Source organism: Cyprinodon tularosa, unplaced genomic scaffold (assembly GCF_016077235.1).
Source record: "Cyprinodon tularosa strain WSP-4 unplaced genomic scaffold, ASM1607723v1 ctg569, whole genome shotgun sequence".
Taxonomy (NCBI): Eukaryota; Metazoa; Chordata; class Actinopteri; order Cyprinodontiformes; family Cyprinodontidae; genus Cyprinodon; species Cyprinodon tularosa.
The window spans coordinates 185,140-207,946 of NW_024039306.1; the positions used below are offsets into that span (position 1 = coordinate 185,140).

Genomic DNA, 22,807 nt, shown 5'->3' on the forward strand with positions numbered 1-22,807 from the left:
CTGTGTGCTGAATTACAACTTTGTATGTGAGGCGTAATTGACATGCCACCACCAAGCACTCTCTCTAACAACACAATCTGGTGGATAAAACACTTGAAGGCAAAAGCCAACAAATACAGTATATCGTATTTGCATGTAAAATGCCGTGACGTCTAGTCCCCTCCCCCGGTTTGTCTAATCACTTATGTGACTGAAACATTCATGGTACACTAGATCAGTTCAATATTTAATTTCCCAACAAAGACTACATGATGGAACAGATGCTCAAACTTTGCATGTTTCCAAAGATAAAGAGAGAGAGAGGAAGAGAGACAGTAAAACTCACTTTGTTTGAGCCCATATTCAGATATTCTGATTTGGGGCAAGTTTACCTTTTTTTTGTTAAATCATTGTCACATTATCAGCTATGTGCATTAAATGTACAGTCCCAGATCAAAGGAATCTAAATACGTAGGGTGTTCCAACCACCTTATAGTATAAGGGATGTAGTATTTTGTGTGACATAAACACTCTAGATTATGATATCAATAAACAAATAACCTTAAAAGGCATGATGGAATGTTGCTAAATACTTATTGCTAATTTATTAGTTTTGCAGACAGCTTTTTTTCTCAGTATTGTCTTGTAATTTCAAAATCCTCAACATAAATTCAATACATATATCTCTGAAACCCTTTTTTTCTTTAACAAAGTTAACGCTCTTCACAAAAAGAGAAACTTAAACTCGTCTCATGTCCTTTAATAAATTATTTTATCACTAAATGTATTTTATGCAAAAAGCAAAGACTGCAAATCTCTTTTTTCAATGATTTAAGGACATTCAGATGCAGATAGAGGAAAGTTGGAATGATATTCAGCAGAGTCACAGAAAAGAATAACTTACATTTCATAAGCTGTAAAACCTTAGCTATGTGGGTATATTTTATGAATAAATGTGTAAGTAGTTTGTCAATTTCTTGATTATATTTGTAATACACACATACAGTATAATCCAAATGAAACCCGAAATGCACTTATACTGATTCAAACCAGAATTTATGTAAAGGTGAAGAAACAAAATTTTATTAAATACTTTCTAAGTCTATTGTAAATAAAAAAAAAAAACATGATTTAACAGTGAAAAAGAAATCTATAAATATTATCATTTGGATACATATGTGTATATTTGAATTTGATAATATAGTTTCAAAAATATCCAATAAACTCTTACATTTTAAAGTAAAGAGTTTTCTGACTTGTACATGTTGTATGGAACGTTAAAGGATTAACTTATTATTCAGAATATAATGGTTTTTGACTTTATAGCCCTTTGTTGCAACTAAGGTTCAAAATAATAATATTAAAACTCCTAAAATTCCATTTTGGTTTTCAGCTTTAGTTCAACACCCCAAGATGATCAGCTCCCCCTTCAACTGCCCCTTTTGCAATCTTTCTGGAGGCGCCCCTGCTCCAACATGCTATGGTTTTTGCACCATGAGTCAGTGTTCAAACCATGTTCTGAATACATCAGTTGTTTACATCCAGGGGCACTGAACACTCATGTGTGGAACCACATTAGTGATGCGCCAAGGTTGCCCTTTGCCTTTATGTCACATTTCAAGTGAAAATTTGACTTGGCATGTTTACATAGGATTCCTTCATCTCCCTTTTCAAAACCCCCATGGGCAAGCTGAAGGTGAGGGGAACTAAGATTATTATCCCCCCACCCCCCTACTGGTTTCTCAGAGGAGCTTTTCTTTATGCACACCCTCACAGATGTCGACATTTGGTTAGGCGGTGTACATAGAAGCCCCAGATTATCTGGCGCTCCAGGAAGTCTGTTTAGCTGAAGTTAGGAGTGGTTACTTTCCGGCACCTTTTTTAATTTGTGTTACCCAGAGACCTGTTTGCTTAGCCTTACATCTGTGTTAAAAGGGAGTTTAAGCGGGAAATATTAGATTGCATATTGCTGTCCCTTCCCAAGCAGGTTTTAATTATACTGATGTTCGCATCAATAGGACTTCACTTGTGCAGATGTAGACCTATACTCACAGGAAGTGTAACAGATGGTGTACTATATGTCATAATGCTATAAAATCCAACAGGAATTGACAATTGAAATCCCACCCTGGAGTTTGGCTCTTTTTAGCTTTTGCATAATCTTCTCAGGATTTCAATTGCAAAGTCAAAGAGAATAGTCTAGCACATGGGGACTAGTTATCTGGGGCAAACGCGGTCTAAGGTTGACAATGCAAGGGCTATGTTTATGTGCATCACACTTGCTATACTGAATGCTTCCCGGAGTGCTAGAACATCCTCCCCTGAATTCTGTTGCTCTTCCCACGTCCCAGCGCTGCCGTGGAAAGTAGGCCAAGTGAGCACCAGGGCGTTGCTTTTTTTTTTTTTTTTTTTAAGATGATCAGTTTGTCAGTGTTTTTTTTTTTTTTTTTTTATGTGTGTGTGCATGCTCAGGACAGCTATTCATGTCGGTGGAAACAAAGAGAAGCATTATACAATTTGCAAGCCTTTCCAGAAGAGGGGAAGAGGTTGAAAAATAGGGACAAGAGGAGCATGGATGAAACAATAACAAAAACTGGCTTGTTCTCTAATTCATTTACTTCCTCTTTCTTTTCTTAACGTCTTTGTTGCAGCAAAAAGGTCCCTTGCCAGTAACACTGCTCTGCAAGGATCACACTGCACTCTGGGCTGGTGTAGATTATTTTTAGCTATTGCTGTGCAGCTTTCACCTTGACTTCTTTTGTCTTGACATCATAATTAACATGTCTCTTAATAGCAACACAGTTCAATATTAATAATGATCTTTGACTTGAATTCAAAAAACTCCTTCAGAGTGTTGAGGAACCGTGAAGCTATTGCTTCCCATCGCCATCAAATGATGATATTCCCTGTAGAGATGGATTAGAGGCAGTGATGCAACATGTTGAAAATATACATTTTGATGGGAAGGAACTTGAGAATTATTGGACTTCCTGCAGACAGGGGGGAGTATAACAGTAAGTTGGCAGTACCTCCATCATAGAGGTCAGCAGGTGAATTCAAGTTCTCCAGGGCGCAAAGGCTGCTGGGACTGTTTGGAGAGGGATGATGGCCAAGGTTAAAACTGGTTCTTTTCTACATTTCTGAACGCAACTAGTGGCTATTTCAAATTAATTCATTATTAAGGGAGTTTTTTCAAAGTCATATTCTTGCACCTGTTTCCCCTCTTTATAAGGTAATATGTTCCGATTAAAGACTGAAAATGTATATGTTTTTATTTTTGCCTCACTTTCATCAACGTGAGTTTTTTTTTTTTTTTTTTTTTACTTCTCTTTCCTTAAATAAGTCATTTTAGATAGGCCAACAAAACAGTGATGGACACAACCGAGACGTGCGGGGCCGCTCTGCGAAGGGTATACCCTGGGTATTTGGTCATGTGTATTTTGGTCCAAATTTCCAGGGGATATTTTAGATGTTAATAGCCCTGAAGTGGTCTCGGTTTCTTATTTAATTTCTCTCGCCTTCTTTAAATGTAATTCGCCCACAGACTGCGCCGCGAGGCTCTAAACCGCGCAGAAACTCTCTCTCATCATTTCCACAGCAGAATGGAAATGCAAATTGCGCGCACGGGCAATGCCCTTGACAGAACTCACCACTGCACACAATTAACATGAGCGCCTCTGACAGAAGTCAGTGACGAAATGTGAGGTCACACCGGCACTGGGTCGGAAAACCTGCGCGCATTTATTTTAGACAAAAGGTAAAAAAATAAAAATAAACAAACATTTAATAATAAGAAAATAATACTTGAAGGTGATACGTTTCTTTTTTTAATACTACTTTTTTGTGAATGATTTGAAATAATATTACACATTTTTATGATCATGTCTTCAAATATTTTTTTTTATCGTACTATTATTATTTGCTTCTCATGATGATAATTAGTATTTTTCTTTCAATCATCATAAAGTTGATTAATTCTGCTTATCTTTTCTCTAAAAATGAGCACAGCTGCCTTGAAGATGGAGGAGATGATCTCATGTGTAACCAACGAGGGGCGCTGTCCGTCCATCAGCGCCAGCATCCTGAAGCGGGCTGGGTGCTCAGCGCCCGCCTGATCCCGTGATTGATCTCGCCACTCTCCGTCTGTGTTTTACCGCTATAATTAAAAATAACGCGCAGGCTTGTGTTTTAATGCGATGTTTGAATATGTCACATGGCATTTTCGAAAGTCCATAAATCAGGCCTGGAGTTCAGAAAGTTTCTATAATTAGGAATTCCATTTTTTTAATGCAGAATTTTACTAAATATGTATATTTTTAAAGAAATAATGTTTTCTAATTAAGCATAATAACTAATTTGTAATTTAAAGTAGAACTTTAAATGCTTATAAAGCTTTAAAAAATACATTCGTTTTTCAATAAATTTATTTTTTGCGCAATTTATTGAAATAATTATAGGAGGGTATTATTTTTTTTAGAGCTGGCAATTTTACTTTCTTTAAATAAAGGTAAAAAAAAATACATTTATTGTTTGTGTTACAAACAATAAATTCACTCACTGTTTTTCCCACAATGACTTAGGAATGATGCATTTACTGTAGGCGGATTTGATTAATAATAAATCGTGGAAAAAAAGAATGACTTGTTTAAAACAACCTCTATGAAAAAGCAGTGAGTGATCTAGCTTTATAGGAGCTAATAAGACCCATCCTTCTCTTTTTCTCCTTTTTTTTAATCATTCCCTCTTCTTCTATCGCCAATCAATCTATTAGGAAACAATGCAGGTGAGTATAATGAAAGTGTTGTCCCAATAAAGTGCATCGATGGACAGCTGGGCAGCGGCCGGCTGATTGACTTTGCCTTGACATCTGGGAGGCCCGCTGGCCCCTGGCACGCGTAGAGGCTGATGTCGCCATTTACATGCAAATTTAAGGAGATCATGAGGGCCTCGCCCCGTAAATTCACACACGCAGAGACAAACACACACACAAAGAAAGACGTCACCCTCAATGCGAAGGATGCACGTAGACTGAAGGTCTTCCCAAGTTTTTTTTATTTTTTTTCATTATTATTAATGGAGGAATTTGGTTTGATAACCGTCTTCTGACTCAAATCTTTGGGGGCCCATTCATTGTGGTCACTGAATAGAAGAGTGAAGATCAGCCGTTTCATTTAAGACAGAGCGCATTCTGGCTCCAAAAGCGGGCCAAGATGCAGATCAAATATAGTTTGCACTTGTCACCCATCACTTGCCTCCTGCGCACTGCTGAGGAAATATTTAATTTTTATTTAATCCAAAAAAAAAAAATGATAACAATCCCTTTGAATCCACTCGTTTCCATGCATGTAAGCATTAAACCAAACAGGAGAAACCATCTTTCCCAATATTTATACCTTATTATTTCTGATGCTATACCAGTTCACCTAATGATGGAGAGCGCATTTTCCACGGTGTAAAGCCCACCACGCAGATGATCCCACAGAATGAGCTGAGACGGATTCAGGCTCCGCGCATGCAGCAGCAAGCAGCAGCTGACTCCCTCTCTCCGCGTCCAGATGGCTCCTGCACACAGATTTGCATTCATTTTCCCCCCCACCACCACCACCCTCTTTTAATATCTTCTGAAATAGCGGGGGGACAGCTGCATTTGTTGTCAAATACGGTTTAAAAGTCCCTTTCAGGACAGCATCGTTACCTACGTGACGGGTGTGGAGATCCATTTTCCCTCTCCAGTCAACAGTATCAGATCTAAGAGGATTTGTCTCAAAAGTCTCCCTAATTTGATAATCAGATTTAAATCGCCTCGGTGCGTGTAATCAGGGGTTAAGTTCTAATAAGCGACTTGAAAGTGTGCAACAAAAAAAAAGGAATAAAAGAAAAAGAAATAAATACTATGCGCGCAACAGACACATTTGCAATATGTCTCTCCTTGAAGAGAAAATACGATTAAAGAGTCCCATCTGATGTGTCAAAGACACTTTTATTTCTTTGCAAACTGGAAGTAGGATCGATTATAAATTAAAAAAAAAAAGTTTAAGAAAAGCAAACCTTTATTTTGTGACTGAGCAATTTGGCAATATATTTTGCAGAGGTGAAAGCAACAGCTTATAATTCACTTATCTTTGGCAGCAGCTATTAACCCTCAGCACCAGCTAGATAGATTGCTCAGGATATAGCACACATCTCTCTTCCTCGCACCCTCCCCTTCACCCCCTTTCACCCCTCCTCCCCACCCCCCTTTTCACCACTAATGAACCGAATTGCTTGCTTGTCCCTCTCGGACAGAGTCGGACATGTAAGGCAGTTGGCCTCTTTAAAAATGATTAAGATGTTTCTGATTATTACTGATTTTACGGGACGTGCATGAAAATAAGAGGGAGGAGAGAGAAGCTGCGTGGGGGTCTGCAGAAAGTTGCTCTTAACATCCTGGATGTGACTATTTTAATGAAATCAACATAGTAGTAAGAAATAAATAAAAATAAAGGTCTTTCTTAAATTGACATTTCAAAGGCTTGCAGCGACATTTAAATTAATGTTAAAAGAAATGCTCAGATTATTCAAATCTCTGTGAAATTAAACTATTTCCATGCAACAGGAAAAAAAAATCATATTTGTAAAATTTCTCAATAAAAAAAAGTTTTATAATGTATAACCAATTTTCATTATTTGACATGGAACCTATGTTATAATTTATTAGGTGAATTAGCTCTATTTTTTAAACACTTATGAAACAAAATAAAATATATAGAAGGGTAAAATGATAAGAATAAGCGTGTTGTGCTTTTATAGAAATAATGTGGCCTAAAATGCTTTCAGAATATTAATGCGCCAAAACTTTTTACAATAAATATATGCAAAAAAATTTAATCAATGGGAAAAAAAATATTTTAATTAACTGTAAGTAAAACAAATAAGCGATTATAATTAAAGAAAAAAGAAAAGAAATATGAATTCTGAAGATCGAATTATTTATATGCGTTTTTATTATCACTATTAGAATTATACATATTTTTTTATTATAATGTTTGATGATTACACCCCGGTTGTATCGTCCATATCATTAAAAAAGTCAAACTCACCACATATAGGGGCCTAAGCAAGAAGGGAAAAAAGTGGAGCGAGTGAGTGTTCTCGTGCTGCTGCACTAAATGGGCTGCACCCGCGGAGTGGAGCGCCGCTGCCTGACAGGAACCGTCAGCGCTCCATATATGGTCAAAAGCCCGCCCCTTTCGGCGTCACGTTCTGACAGCGCCTCTCCCGTGGGTTTAGAGTTTTGGCTCCCGGGAAAGATTTCAGTCCTCGGGGAAAGAGGGCTTAGTTTTGCATGTTCCCATCCATCCTGCGCGTCGCGAAAGGGGCCCCCTTATCCACCTCTCCTGTGTACGAGGAACACCTCCACTGGTGATCAGCCTTTGCCTTCGTGTGTTTGTCTTGCGGAGAAGCAGCAGCAGCAGCAGCACCACCAGCAGCAGCACCTTTTTCCAGGAGTGGGGCTTGCTTTTTTTTTTTAATTCAACGAGAAGTCCTGAAGGTTTTGGATGCGTGCGCTTCAGGGATGTGGGCACTTTGAGAGCAGCAGCATCACCCACAAACACAAACAACTGCCATCGATTTTTCTCTGAATAGCACAGAAAAAGACAAGAAGAAAAAAAAAAAGAGGAACAATAGCAACACAAAAAAAATCTTGTCTATTGAACAATTCACTTTTGCAGTCTGTGGATTTCGCTCTAACTAAGTACAGCACTTTGAGAATTGCTCACATCGGACGGACTGAAGAGGGAGGAAAGACCTGTGGACCGGGTTTGTCTTATCCCGCAAAGATAAAACCCTGAAGGATAACACGCTTGGACGTTTATTTCCCATCATTTTCACAGGAGGCTCTTCTATTTTTTTTCTTCTTATTATAATTTCCACGCAAATTGTCCTAAATGTTTGGGATTCAGGAAACTATACCGCGAGGTGGGACGACGATGAAGGAGGAACCGCTGGGTGGACTGAACTCAGTCCGCTCCTGGATGCACACAGCTGGGGTGGTGGATGCAAACACAGCCGCCCAAAGGTACGCATGCCAAAAAATGCCTCTGATTTTTCTTTTTTTTTTTTCCCTCCGCACGCATTCAGCCCCTCATCATATCGACCCCTCAATCCCCTGAATACTCTGTATCAATTACGGTCTCCCAATAAAATGCCCCCCCTTCGGCTTTCCGCTTCTTTCATTACATCAGATTAGCCATTATTGTGACAAATCAAGAAAATCTCCACCCGTTTATACTCAGGCGCGCTTCCTGCATCCTCAATGTGTCCCCCCCATCAGCTTCTCCATCATCTAGTGGTATGTCCCCGGTGTCCGGTGCTTTAACCGAGATGGTGTCTTGTTTTCTCCCCGCAGCGGTGTCGGCTTGGCACGGGCACATTATGAAAAGCAGCCCCCTTCCAACCTCAGAAAATCCAATTTTTTCCATTTCGTCCTGGCGCTGTATGACAGACAGGGTCAGCCCGTGGAGATCGAAAGAACAGCTTTTGTGGACTTTGTGGAGAAAGAAAAAGTAAGCATAGTATTTTTTTAAATATTATTATTATTTAGAAATAAACAGATCTCTGCAAATAATCCGCACATGTTTTGAAATTATAATCTGAAATGATTACAAACACGTGTTTATTTATTTAAAACTTTATTCACTTATAACTTATAATCACTAAAGAAAAAAAATATTTTTTTATATTTAAAATTTAATATGACGCACATATTTGTTAGTTTTAAAAATATTTTTTCCCTGATGCTGAATCTCTCAAACTCTTGTCTTCTGCAGGAACCAACCAGTGAAAAAACTAACAATGGAATACATTACAAACTACAGTTATTGTACAGCAACGGTGAGTAAAAGTGCAAATAAAAAATAAATGCAAGTATTTATAAAATATATATTTCCATTTGGACGATGCGTGCTTATTTTTTTCATTTTATTTTATTTGCAAGCTGAAAATTCCCCAAACAATCCTAAAGTGCGCCTTTTTCTGTCTCCCCAGGCGTCAGAACAGAACAGGATCTTTACATACGATTAATCGATTCCATGACGAAGCAGGTAAGCTGTTTGGAACATCTTTCACTTTCTTTTACGCACAGCGCAAAAAAACCTTAACTTGCCGTGCAAATCGTCACCCCCACAGACAGGCAAAAACATAACTGCACTCATGGCATAAAATAAAATCAAATTAACTCCGTAATCAGAAGAGACAGCTTCCATTTTACCTGTTTACTTTTGACCCTACATTATTACTAGACTCAGAAAAGTCAATGTCACCCTTGAGTTTTTTTTTTTTTTTTCCTTTTTGGGGGGCTTTTTTTGTAAGCTCAGTTTGTAGAAGCATTAAAAATTTACACCCCACATCCGCTCCATATGATCTGATTTGCCTTTCCTTGCAAGGAGTCAGAGGTGACGCTTTAAAGCAGTTTGGAAATAGAGTTTTTTACATTAATATGCAAAAATAACTTTAAATTCAAACGCACGCTGCGGATTTTAAATCGTGCGTAAACCCCGATTAGCTGTGGATAAATAAATCAATTAAATCAAATGATCAGTTATTTAAAAAAAGCAGTTTATATATGTGTAATTTCTACCTCTTCATTTTTTTTCTATGTTTTGCTACTAAACGACGGGGTTAGATAGAGCCGTGGAGCTTGGACAACATTCCTGCGCGAATGATCCGAGTCAATGACGCAGAACAAGCAATTTATGGATTTCTGTTACTGCAGCTACAAATAGCCACATAAATCAAACCAATATAGATAATCGCCAGTTGCAAGCATGTATAAAATGCAACAAAAAGGATAAAAAAAAATGCATAATGCAGGTCAAGTTAGATATCTTTTATAATGTGAGTGATGCGACCTGGTTCAGATGTGTCACTCTTTTCCCCAAATCGTTTTATCCTGTTGGCCTGAAGCGTGCCAGACAATGATTGAATTTATTAATGGAAGCACAGTTTAAATCAGCAATAAAAATTATCTCCTTTCTTATTTGTTGCATCATTTTTTTATTGACATTGACTTGTTAAATTTTCCTTTCTGTTCTTATGTGCCTCAATATATTAGTAAAAGAAGGGGAAAAAAAAGAGTATACTTAGAAATGGAAGAAGGAAAGAGAGGAGAGGGAGGGAGGGGATCGAGGGAGGGAGAGAAGAGCGGCAGAACTGATAGCTCCACGCCATCTGTTTCAGCCAATGCTCAAAAATTACTCAACCGTACCGCCAGACACCGCTTTTTATCCACAGAAAGATCATTGTTAGCGGCTCAAAATAAACAACAGATTGCCCATTAACACTTTCCCCCAAATATCCCCAGATTATAAGCATATTGATGACACTTCTATTGGATCTCTGCTCGTGAAAAATCTCCCTATGTGTCTGTGCGAGCCACAGGATATTACCGAGATTAATAAAACAAAAAATACAATGTATTATTAGGTTATTATAATAACTATCAAGAACATGCATCTTTTTTTTTTATTTTTAATAAAAAATGTTACAAGACATAAAATAATAATTTGTGCTATTTATATTGATGATAGTATGTTTTTTATTTGTTTAGTATTTTTTAAATAGATGTTTGGAACACATATTATTCTGAGTTGCATTTAATTTTTTTAATTTGTTTTGTTTTCAGGAGAATTAATATCAGTATAAAAATTGTATTGCCAGAATTTGTTATAATTGATATCTTTCTCATTTTGCTTTAAAAAAAAAAAAAAAGGCCATAGTTTATGAAGGACAGGACAAGAATCCAGAAATGTGCAGAGTTCTTCTCACTCATGAAATCATGTGCAGGTAAGCATTCTGTGTAGCCCAGTTCTTAATTATATATATTTTTTATTAATGCAATTATTTTCCATGCGCTGTCTGTTTTTCAGCAACAGGGCAAAATGTTATTCTCTTCCCCTCCAATAAGTTTTGACACTTTTGATATGGTGCAGCAGACTAAATTGTTCTGTGGTCCTTCAGCAGCCACACACACTGAGAGAGATGGAGGAAGAATGAGAAAGCTGCTGTCATTTCCAACTTTGATATGATGTGATTAGACTTTGATACAAATATGACAGTGAAAATGAACAGACTGTCTTTTTATTGAATGGAAATTGGCATAACCACACAAGATTCAATTTCTTTTTTTTTTTTAACTTAATGTGATTTCTTTAGGCGCTGCATGCCACTGTTAATGCTCCGTTATGCATAAATGCAGCATGCAGTGCATTCTCTCTCTTTTTTTTATTTTAGCACAGAGTGATTTCTCGCTTGATCCCACCTGTCAACACTGATCAGCGAGCCTTTTAGTGTCATTTAAACCACGTAAATCTCAACAGCTCACGTTGCACCCGTCTATTCATTGGTGTCACTGATACTAAAAGGAAAAAACTCCTTTTGTTGTTATTGTTGAGGCTCAGCGTGAGCTCTGTGAACACTGAATTTGGATACTGTCGGTTAACCTCTCCTTTGTTGCACCCGGTGCATTGTTCAAGTTTGCTAGTTGGGGAGCAGGAGCAGCATGAGAGCAGAGAATGATTTGTCCTTTTTCATGCATAAACTCATCACTCACGCTCAATTTATACATGCATCCATCACTTATTTGTGACACACTGAATATGCTTGTGCTGTAGGGGTAATTCTTTTTTTTTTTTTTTATCAAGAGGAAGTGCATTTTGTTGCTGCATAAAATAAGTACTAGAACCTATTACTGCATATATAAGAATGGGGTTTTGATATATTACCTAATTCTATCTTTTTCTAGCTTGTTTTGAATTACATTTTTTTTCTTTAATACATCTCTGCTATAAAGCACTCCTTTAATATTGCTTCTTGTAAATAAGGGACAGTGTGTGGTTGACTGACAGAAGCTTTGTTTTTCTCCTTGCAGCATATGGCATAAATCAATCCCATTCACATATGCTTCTATGTTTTCATCTCGAACGGAAGCAGAGATGATGCATTTGTTTGCTGCTGCTGAACAGCTGAAGCATGTGCTGGAAGATAGATTAGTGCTTTTGAGGGCCATAATTGATAAATGCCCTGCAGAAATATTGGTTGAGGGTGGCACCTTGCATCTCCCTCAGAAATAGCAGCTTGGCAATTAGAGGTAAACAAAAGCTGAAGCTGTGAAAAGTGACTCCCCTGCCTCCTGGCCCAGTCCCCACTCCCCTCCCTTCCATTGCTAAGCCAAACAACACAACATGTTGTTTTCACCATTTTTATCAACCACCAGCATCAATTGGATTGGGTAGACTGAGTGAAGGAAATCTCAAGGCAGCGTCTAACCACTCTGATGTACTTAGTGAATAAATGTTCTGATATTTAGCTAATTATTTTTTGTTAAAAGAAAATCGTTTTCTCTGTGTCTGCAGCCGATGCTGTGATAAGAAAAGCTGTGGAAACAGGAACGAGACCCCGTCAGACCCAGTCATCATTGACAGGTAGGCTGTGTGTAACATTCTGCGTGTGTGTGTGTGTGTGTGAGATCAGGTAATAAGTGAGTCACACTGACTAAACGGATGAGTGACTGAGAGCTTGAGCTCCCTCCTGGTGCACCAGTCTGGCCCAGTTGGGCTGACTTGCATCTTCCAGCACCATAGTGTGGGAACTGCGGGTGAGTCTGTGTGAGCGGCTAAGGGGCGTCTTTCCCAGGTAACCTGTGCACCACCGAGGGGGCGGTCACCACCTGGATAGGGTCTGTTGGATCACAGGTGGTCGAGCCACCAGAGGATCATACTGGGAACATGTCTAATTAGCTCACTCTTATCTGGCATGCTGTTCCATCTTTATTTTTGACAGCGACGGCATCAATAATAATAGCTTTTCATGGACTGCTCCTTCCACTAGTGGTAAGCTGAAAGCTAAGTTCCCCATTAAAGTTTTGTTTTAAGGGGGATAAACATTTTATGGCTGCTGTTTTGTGCTCCACCTGAAAGGAAGTTGCACCTTGCACATTTATATTACCTTCAGCACTAAAAAGGGAGAATAAACGCTCCTCTCTACAGGCGCTGACATTTCTTTTACATGCCGGAGCAATAGGTCCTGGTCTGTGAGGGGTTTGTTAAGGTTGAACATGTGTGTGTTTGTATGTGTGTGTGTGGTTGAATATAGAAGTGATGCAGGGTGTTGCAGCCTGAGCATTGGCTCTCAATGTAACTCTCACCACGTAGTGAGGGAGGCAGCAATGCTAATGTTTGACTAGCCGGAATCACTGTTTGCTTAGCGGAGAATGCCTGGTATCTGACAGAGGGGACAACTCTCTTATTAGTAATCAAATAGGGCTGAGCAGTTGTTGCTGCCACTCCACTCCAGCGGCTTCTCATGCATCAGGAAGTAGAAGCCGGCTGCCCTGGGAGCCTGGATGGATTACCAGGGCTACTGCTGTCTGAACCCCAAACTCACGCAGACACACATGCACGTCAACACACACTCAGATGAGAACACCAGTGCAGTAAGAGACACGCTTTCTGCAGGCATGCATGCACATTTTCTGTATGTTGTTTATACTACTGCTGAGATTGACTCATATACGTCTACAGATAAACAAAAAAAATGAGGACACCTATGTAAAATTCAATGCTTTTCTAATCTTACTGTTTGTTTACATACATTTGAGTAGTATGAAAATACATGATACTTCTATATTCCACATAAATATATTTTAATTATGAGTGGCAGTTAGAGGTGCCTTAAAAAATAACACAGTGTAGAAACAGATTTCAGATCATTATAAAGTAAACATACTTCTAACCATTTCTTGACAAAATACACCTGATGTTTTAATTAAGAATCAATATTTGATGGAGCTACCAAATTGTTTAAAAGCATTTTTTAAAACCTCTTTGAATGAGCTCAACACGTATTTCACATTGTTGTTGGGTTGAGGTGATAACCGCATTTCCACCTCAGTGATGTTAGCTGCTTGTGATGAATAAAGTGGATTAGTTGTCATGTAGAGATGCTTATTTCAGGAGAATTTGCAGGGGTCGCTTTATACTTTAAAGAGCTGTAATATATATATATATATATATATATATATATATATATATATATATATATATATATATATATATATATATATATATATATATATTTTTTTTTTTTTTTTTTTTTTTTTTTTACTAAATGTTGTACAATCATAATCTTAGTCTTCAAATATTTATACATTTTCTTTAGAACAATCTTAGTAGATGTAGAAGCTATATTTAACAGTCAGGTTCATTTATCAAAGATCAGACTAAATCTCAGATAGGCTATGAACTTTTTGCCCGGATTTCCGGAGCTTTAATGTTTGCTTTGTGTTGTTGCTACTGTTTAAAGTTTCGCACACCATTGTCCCTCATTCTGTCCTGACAAAGCGTGTAACTTAAGTACAATAAACGAAATGAAAGCGTGCAGAATTAAAGTCAAGAAGAAGGGGTGGGAAAAAAAGTTGGGGGTAAAAAAAAGAAGCGGATGGATATTGTAAGCTCAACTGGCTCAGGGAGGGCTCGGATTTTCATTGTGACGAGTCTGAATAGGGGCAGAGTATCCCTTTCCTTGCACAATGAGCAGCTCTGTTGAAACACAAAAGCATATGTTCCTCATTAGACCCTCCCATTGTCTCCATGTCGTAACTATGAGCCCGTCAGCTCACCCTAACAGACCCACGCAGGTTCCCAGTGGCTGAGGGGGGAGAGCTTGTGGAGTCGGGGGCGCTTGTGAAAGTTTGCAGAGTTTAGCAAGAGTTACGGACATGACCCGAACACCCGCCTTACTTACTGTACGATAATTTAGAGCAGTTACTTGACTCTTCCTGCAGTGCATATGGTTAAGCTTTTAGTTTAAGCCCCCTTGTTTTACAGCCATTTCTGTTACATCTGTCATTTTCTCATGCACATCATTAGAGGCACCTGTGCTGTGGTCGCTGCTGGCAGAAACTGATTATTTCCAATTGAGTAGAACATAGCTGAGTGACATAAACCTAGAAGAGCAGTTTGATTGCTGAATCAAGGATGTCTCATCTGTCTAGAATTACAGCTTGAGAGGAAAAGGAAAACAAAAAACAAAAAAACAGAAAAAAAAAAAACAACCCAAAAAAAGCCAGCACTGCCACATTTCGTTGAGAAACAGTAGCATGGCTGAACCTTAAGAAACAGATTTGGAGTGAATCATTGATGGCTTTCACTCTCTGTAACATTTTCCCAGATGGTACGAGGGGGGAAAGCGCACACAGCTAGCTGGCATCTAGCAAGACATTAACTGGCGTTCCCATGGATCTGGCATATCCAACGGAGTTTGGGAAACTTATCATTCCAAATGTGTCCTATTTTCCTGCGGTCAAGCCAGACATCTGTTTACCCTATTTTCTCCCTGAGTTTTGATACAGATTTTCACTCAGATTTCTGAAGAGGAAGGATTCTCTTAAAAAAAAAAGAAAAAAAAAAATGTTGGTTAGATATTGGCCCAACAGCTGTCACAAAGTTTCAGCTCTGCTTGGGCTTTAAATATTTCAGCAATTACACTTGATGCCCTTGCATTATTCATATTTGTTTTTGGATGAAGAAAAGTCCTATTTTTGATCAATTCTTGTGGCTTCATACTAGGCATGGGTTCGCATGAAGTTCTCACGGTTCATAAAACCACCACTAAAAATATAGAACAAACTGGTAAATTTATTCTAAAACAAAAAAGCAACACTTATCCCAATGTTAAAGAAATAACTTATAATTTATAATAATTTGTATTTCCATTTTAATTTTGATGGATATACAGTTCATTTTAAGCAATAATATTGAATAAAACCCTGATAAATTAGGGAGTTATTTGGAGGTTCTTATTGTGCTCATTATTATGTTGTCATTCATAATATCTGTATAAAATGCTACTGTTTTCTGGTTTGATAATATGTCTATTATTTTAATAGGCTTATTAGTTGTGCTTTTTTTTTCTTTCCATACCTTCGGTTTCCTTTTTTAGATTTTTTTGGCAAAAGCAAGAGAAACGTGTAGCACCCATTTAAGTAATAAGCAGCAACAAGTGGGGAAGAGACATTTTTTGTATCACTCAATGCCTCATAAAGATAGAGGAAAATGGTTTTTCAGGAAAATGTTCTAAGAAAGTTTTAAAAGGCCTTTAAGGAATGGAACGATGAATAGATTTGGAGCTTGCAACTCTTCAAAACCTTGTCATACCTTGATGCCAACCTCTCATTATAGTAATTGTATTATATCTGAAGTTTTAAGTATATTTTCCAATATATTATAAAGAAGTTTTGTTTCCAAGTAATATCAACATTTCTCTTCAGACATAATATGTGAAAAAATATATTCAAAGCCAGTTGGTACAAGAATTAGATTCATCTAGAGACTAATTGTTGTGGTGTTGCTATGGACACATCCCTTCCCAGTTTGCATAAATCCAGCAGAGCTGCAGATGTCACTTTTATAAGTTAATGGTGCTTTAAAGTAACTGGGGGAGCGGGTTTATTTAGTCTGTAATTTAAATCTTGAGAGTTATAGTGATGAGGTACCCAATATCTGATTAGATGTTTTTTTCCCCCCCATTTACAGTGCACCCAGCATATATCCCAAACATAACTTAATTTACGATGACTCCTCTGGTCTGGGATCTGTCTTCACTCTTCTGCATATTGACTTTGTCTTTTCTTGTGTGAAAGATTAGATACATTGGCCAGGCTCTCACATGGATTTTGTAATAAGGCGGCACATGTTGTTGAAAGATGAGAGAAAATGACTCTTTCGGACTGTCTGGGTTCAAAGGTCGCTTTTAGCCTGGGAAGATTTGGTCTTTTTTTTAAATTATTTTTTGGAGGCAGACATCAGACAGGCAGAGGCAGAATGTGGTGTCAGTGTGTGAATTCTGATTTTTTTTTGTATGTTCCTGTGGTCAAACATCCTGTCTCGATTTTTGTTGCTATTCGTAAACAGTTTTTGGAAGAGAGAGAAACATGTCAGCTTCATTTTTTCCAGTGGCCACAGCACTCCATTTCACTTCCTGTCACAAAGGTCAAAGAGCGCTGACCTTTGGAGTGCAGCCCAGCCACTGAATAATTCATGACATTGACTTGTTTTTTCCCTTTATTTTTTCCCCCCCTTGCCTCCTTTTTTTTGGTCAGCACACATGGCTGTGCAGTGGGAGGCTTTTATTCATTTAGCTCATTTATAAAAGGCTTCACTGCACCTGTTTGTGTGTTAATGCAATTAGATTTTGGCCTAATGTAAATTTTGCTTAGCTTTCTGTTATGTCCCTCATTAGCCAGCCTGTATTTTCTAAACGACTTTGCGTTATCGTTCATTTGCGGGAACACCTACGAGGTCATTTCCCAGAGTGCACTTGACTTGTTGTCAAGTTGTTTACCAGAAACAAAAGGGACCGCAAGCCTCAGAACGTCTCACAAGCGGCCTCCTAAGAAACAAATCGGGGAAATTTGCGCGCTCCCATCTGGTTTTTGCAGAGCCGTGATTACCTCCGAAAGCTGAACAAATGCCAGTATTTATAAGGTCAGCCCTTTATGTGGAAATGCGATGTAAATGAGAATCAGCGAAAGGGGACATTAAACAAAATTAAATTCATTGTCTCCTTTAATGTCATTTACATTTTTGGCTAAGCCCTGGACTGTCAAAGAGGATTTCTAAAACCATTTTAATTGCACATCAGCATTGGGGGAAAAAAAGGGGGTGTGTTTTCACTGTGCAGCTGCCTTGATAACCTGCGAAAAAGAAGTGTGTTTATGAAGTACCTAAATGACATGTTTTCACTGCGTCTGCACAGGGGCAATTAAGATGCCAGTCAGTAGGCAGTGTTAATCCAACACGGTGCTCCAAACATCTTTAATGAAAATGATGCAGAGGGTCTTTCTTAAATTTGTTTCAAATTTTCCTTTTTATGCATTACACCTTTAAGTTATGGTACTTAAGTTGCAGTGTTTCCTTTATGGTTTAGCCATAAAAGCTGTTAACATGTATAGGAAGTGCCCTCTTATTATATTTCTGCATGCATGCAAACACCTGCGAACACCTAATTACTTGCGACTTAATAACACGTTCAGTCAGTGTTGTATTTATGGATGTGTTTGGCATCATTCCTGAGACAGATGTGGGTTGAGAAATGGGAGCACAAGCCGGCCACCCCTGTTTCAAGCCGGCGCTGTGTTTGAGTGAAGCCTGCCTCCTCCCGGGGTCCAGAGCAGGAAGAGCAGGAAGTGTTGAGAGCGAAAGCTGTACTTTGGCAGCTCTCCTTTGGCTTGCACTTGCTGAAAAATGAAACCCAGACCCTCTGTGCAGCCCCTCAAGAGCCAGAACCTTCCTTCCCAGCTCTCCCAACCATCCAGGATTGGGTAATACTTGTTCACTAAGCAAAACATTACCTCAAATTATTCTCGCCCTGTTCCCCCTATTCCCTCCTCCCCTTGTGTCGGTTTTTATCGCAGTTTGTAAATGTCAAGACACGTACGAGGACGCACAGTATAAATGATATTTTCCAAATTATGCTCACATGTTTGGGTTCACATGAGTGGCGGCTGAATGTAACGTGGTGCCTGATGCTCCCGCGGGACGCCCACCTCACTGGGGTAGGATTCCCCAGTGGCATCAGCTAATGGCAAGACTTGACAACAGCAGAGAAGCCGGGGGTGTTGTGTTTTACTAGCGCTGAGCAGGGGTGATGACTTTAACATGTGTGCAGAGAAAAAGACGGAGATGTTTGTGTGCTCTGTGTGTGTATGACTTAGTGAGTGTGTGTGCTGTGCTAAAGAGAGAGGTGTGCAATACGAAAGAGTGGCGCGGGCCAACAGAGCGACGGATTCGGCTCCAGCTTGACGGCAGTGAAAGACGAAACATGGTTCCACATGTGTTGAGAAAGAGCAGTCCATCTGTCCATGGAGACAACCCCTCCTCCTTCATACCCCCCCCCCTCTATCCCCTCTTTCCTTCTCTTCCTTTCCTTCTTCTCCAGTCTTTTACTCCCCTGGTTCAATGCTGACAGGAACAAGGCCAGAGCTGGGGTGATGAGATGAATGCTGGGCCAAAAGCAACACTGGTCCTTGTGTACACACACTAAAACAGACGCACACGCACACTAATATGCATCCCGAACAGGAGTGTCAAAAAGGTTTTAGAGGGGTTATTTTTTATTTTCCTATTAATTTTATATATTTGATTAAAACTTTCCGTTAGATTTTTTTGATACTATTTGTGCAATTTAAATCCCACCATAAAACCAATTAGTTAAATAATAAAGGATTGCCATGCAGGTCTGTGTGTCCAGGTGGCTTAATATGGACATTTTTGGGAAATAATAATATGTTTAGTAAAATGTATATATTTGTGTAGCGTGTTTTGTTTCTTTTGGTGTGCCATCCTAACAATATTCATTCCATGCAGCGATCCTTTACAAACTTCCCGATCCTGCCTCTGGAATTTACTTTTCCCCTGTAAGTTCCAGTAGTGCAATGATAACTATCAATATATTGCCCTACTTAATGTAACTGCTGTGCAGCTGGGAAAGCTAATTTGAAAATGTTCACGTTTTATTGTTGGATTTCTCCCATCTGGTTGTATTTGTTGAGACTAAAAGCAGTGAGAGATTTAATATAGAAAACACAAAAAAAGTTGAAAGCATCTTTTCTCATCACTTTTAACTGATATGATAATAATAACATTAAAATTATAAATGAAATAGTCTATATAGTCTATTCCTGGTGAAAACCATTATTGAGATAAACAAAACAAGTCTTTAGCAGCACTTTTTCCAATTTAGTTTTACTGCGCTTTTGTCGTTGTTTTGTTTGTTTATGATGTAGCTCTGTTAAACTGCTACCAACTCCGTGAACTAATTTAGGTCACTCAGACCTATGTTTTCCCTTCTGCAAAAGTGTGTATTTTCTTTCTCTTGGCTTGTTCTCCCTCCTCATTCAACCCTTATTAGGTTTCCTCTAATTGTCAAGCAAACTGTTGGGTCAACCTCAGTCATATCAGGCCGTAAAACAGCACATTAGGCCCCGGCAAGGGATATATGTGGTATTTCATCGGGAGACGGAGTAATGCTGGGGTTTTATGGTTAAGTACCAGTTCACGCCCACGCCATTTGTTTCGCATTAGAGTGAAGGTTTTGTAAATCAGATCAATATGTTCACTGAGATGTGATTCCATGTTGGGATCTCCCGAGTTGTTCGTTGCTCCAGTATTTTTCTTAGGGGACCGGTTGTCGATGCACACTCTTCCCCTCTATGCCCCCCTTCCCCTTTTTTTTCTTTTATTTCCCACCTCGGCTAGTCCCTCCCTCCATCTTCCCCTCAATTTATTTCCATTTTCTGAATGTAGCAATTTGTAGCGTGACACGGGTGAGATTAGGATGGGAAGCAGTCTGAAGATTTCATCGGACATGGTGCTGCTCCCGCTGGCGTGAGGTCACAGGACAAAAATAGGGGTGGAGGTGGTGGAGGGGGGATTCAGAGATAGGGTCATCAGTTACCTTCGGGGAAACGAGCTGGTCTGCTGGCTGCTCTGTTGGCCCCCAGGGGTGCCTAGGATGTATCGGAGGAGAAGGCCCCAGAGAAAGAGCCCTGCACCACTGTCATTTATTAAAAGTGACAAGTTATTTCTAACTATAGCTCTGTTTTTATTGTTTTACAATGCTGTCGTTTGGAACGGCGGCCCTCTCTTCAAGCATCACAAACAAGTGATGAATGAACCAGGTGACCAGCTTTTTTTTTTTTTACATGCTCAATGCACTTAAACGCCACATGTGTGCAGTTAAACCGTGCAATGTATCTTATTGCTCAGTTCAAATTAAACAAACGTGCAGCTCTATTAAAGATTAGACCATATGTTCAGCCTAGAAGAAATATTTCAACATTAGCCAGTTTCTTTTGTCTCTGTTTTCTTTTTGTTCTCCGGGACATTTGTTCAGTAAATTAATAACAGCTTACAGTATGAATCTCAAGTTGACCTGTGCTTAATCAGTTCCAGAACCCGACCATACTGCAATAGCTGAGCTTTTTACTCATGCTATTCTGCACTTCCTTAATGAAAACCCCACTAATAACATAGTGTTTATTCAATGTGTGACCAGAGCTCCTTATTGAGGGTCACAAAGGTACCCCAGCCCCCCCTCTTTTTTTAACAGCCTGCCCCAAGTGCGTTAATGATATATGACAGAAATTTCCTTGTGCTGGTTCAGTGGCAAGAAAGGTCCTGGCTAGTCTATATCAATCCATCTGACTTATGTTCCCATGTCTTGAATTACCGCTTGATGGAAACCTGCTGCGGGCTTCTCTCGCCAATTGAAATCAGATCTCCTCCACAGCCTGGTGTGATATTGATCCATATTCAACACCCAGGCTGCGGATCGATCAGTATTGATTTACAATAAAAAACACTCCTCTGCTTGTTCAGCACTGCGATCAATACTTTAAAGCAAAAGAGAGGGGGGAAAAATGCAAAAAAAAAAGATAAACAGGACCTGCCCTGTCCAGCTGGAATTTATATATATATATTATATGAGGATCTGTTTTATTTCATTTGAGAAGCAAGGGTTTATGTGACCAAACCTTAACCACTCTGCTAACCCCTCAACCTCTGCAATGATTCTCTTCTGCGATGTAAGACAAACCAGTAAAAAAATGTTTTTTCAGGATGATATTTCTATAAGGACCTGTTTACTGAGAGAGGTGTGTCTGTTTCTGAATTAGCAGCACATCTGCACTGCAATCTGCAAGTGCTAAAACTGTCACATCAAATCTGTTAGAGAGCTGAAACGGAATGCCACAATTGGTGGATCACTTTAGCTTGATTTCGGCGTGTTAACACAATGACACGATTTCCTGTGGTTTTGATATTAATTCATTTCTCGTTTTCCACCCCACCCACACAAACACACACAGAGGTGCGTCCAAGCCTTCCACACGTTCACGATTAGGGCCCGGTACAATGCTGAACACGCTGGAACAAGCCAAGGCGACCCAGTGAGCTTCGGCCAGATCCACTTTCCTCCCTGTCACATCTTAGTCCTAATCTTTCGGACTTCCTCTCCTCTGCCAAATAACTGTTCCCATCCAGCAGGTCCCAGCATTGGCTCAGGCTGCCAACATCTGAAAGTTATTATCCCCAATCTCTGACATCCAGGAGTTTACAGTTATATAATGATGGGGAAAACCACATGTCCCCAGAGGGAGAGAACATTTTTGAGATGCCTCCCCATCTGTTTTGGGGGAGCTGCCCATTTTGGGCAAAACTCAGAATGGCAGGCAAGCTGAATTTTTTTGTATTCTTTCAGTGTTTTTTTCAAAAACTGAAACAGCCCCGGTCTGGGAGTCATTATATGGGGTGATAAAGCAAATCCAATTGGGTCAAGTTCCTCTCTACACAGTGCTGGTGGCATCAGCTCTCCCTGCCTCACCGCTCGTCCCTGACTGTGTAAGTGGTGCTTGTTTGTTTGTCCTAGAGAAGCAGGGCTGGGGGGGGGACTAATGCAAGCCCGGGGGCCAGCCAGGTCGGAGGCGACGGTAAACCCGAGCTGCCTGGTGTAGCTGCGCTCCCTTGCTGCTGGCTCGGCCTTGTTTGGACTGCAGCTCCGGTTTGCTTTCTTAGAGGGAAGTTGAGCCTCCGTAATCACTGAGCCCTTCGCTCGGGTGGGGAGTGCAGCCGGGGCCAGAGGGAGTGATGACATAGGTCCGCAGAGGCCTGGCCTGGTCCACCCCTGCTGCTCTTAGCATATTTATTTTCTCTTCTCATTGCATGGTTTAAGTCACACCATATTATGTTCGGACCTTATGCACGTGCATGAGGCACTCAGATGTGATGAGGTG

At 39.5% G+C, this 22,807-nt stretch overlaps 1 protein-coding gene across 8 annotated transcripts in view; it reads left to right on the plus strand.

The window, feature by feature from the left end:
* The first annotated feature begins 7,260 nt into the window (after positions 1 to 7,260).
* The window catches only part of LOC119797036 (transcription factor COE3), an 84,555-nt gene continuing 69,008 nt past the window's right edge, over positions 7,261 to 22,807 (plus strand). For 4 of the 8 annotated variants that reach the window (XM_038305892.1, XM_038305893.1, XM_038305894.1 and 1 more), the window contains exons 1-6: positions 7,261 to 8,038; positions 8,369 to 8,525; positions 8,790 to 8,853; positions 9,007 to 9,062; positions 10,730 to 10,803; positions 12,372 to 12,440. In XM_038305892.1, coding sequence (XP_038161820.1) covers positions 7,908 to 8,038; positions 8,369 to 8,525; positions 8,790 to 8,853; positions 9,007 to 9,062; positions 10,730 to 10,803; positions 12,372 to 12,440 — 551 coding nt within the window. In that variant the 5' untranslated portion in view covers positions 7,261 to 7,907. The remainder of the gene's footprint in view (positions 8,039 to 8,368; positions 8,526 to 8,789; positions 8,854 to 9,006; positions 9,063 to 10,729; positions 10,804 to 12,371; positions 12,441 to 22,807) is intronic. The other 4 variants (XM_038305896.1, XM_038305897.1, XM_038305898.1 and 1 more) reach the window with 2 other exon arrangements.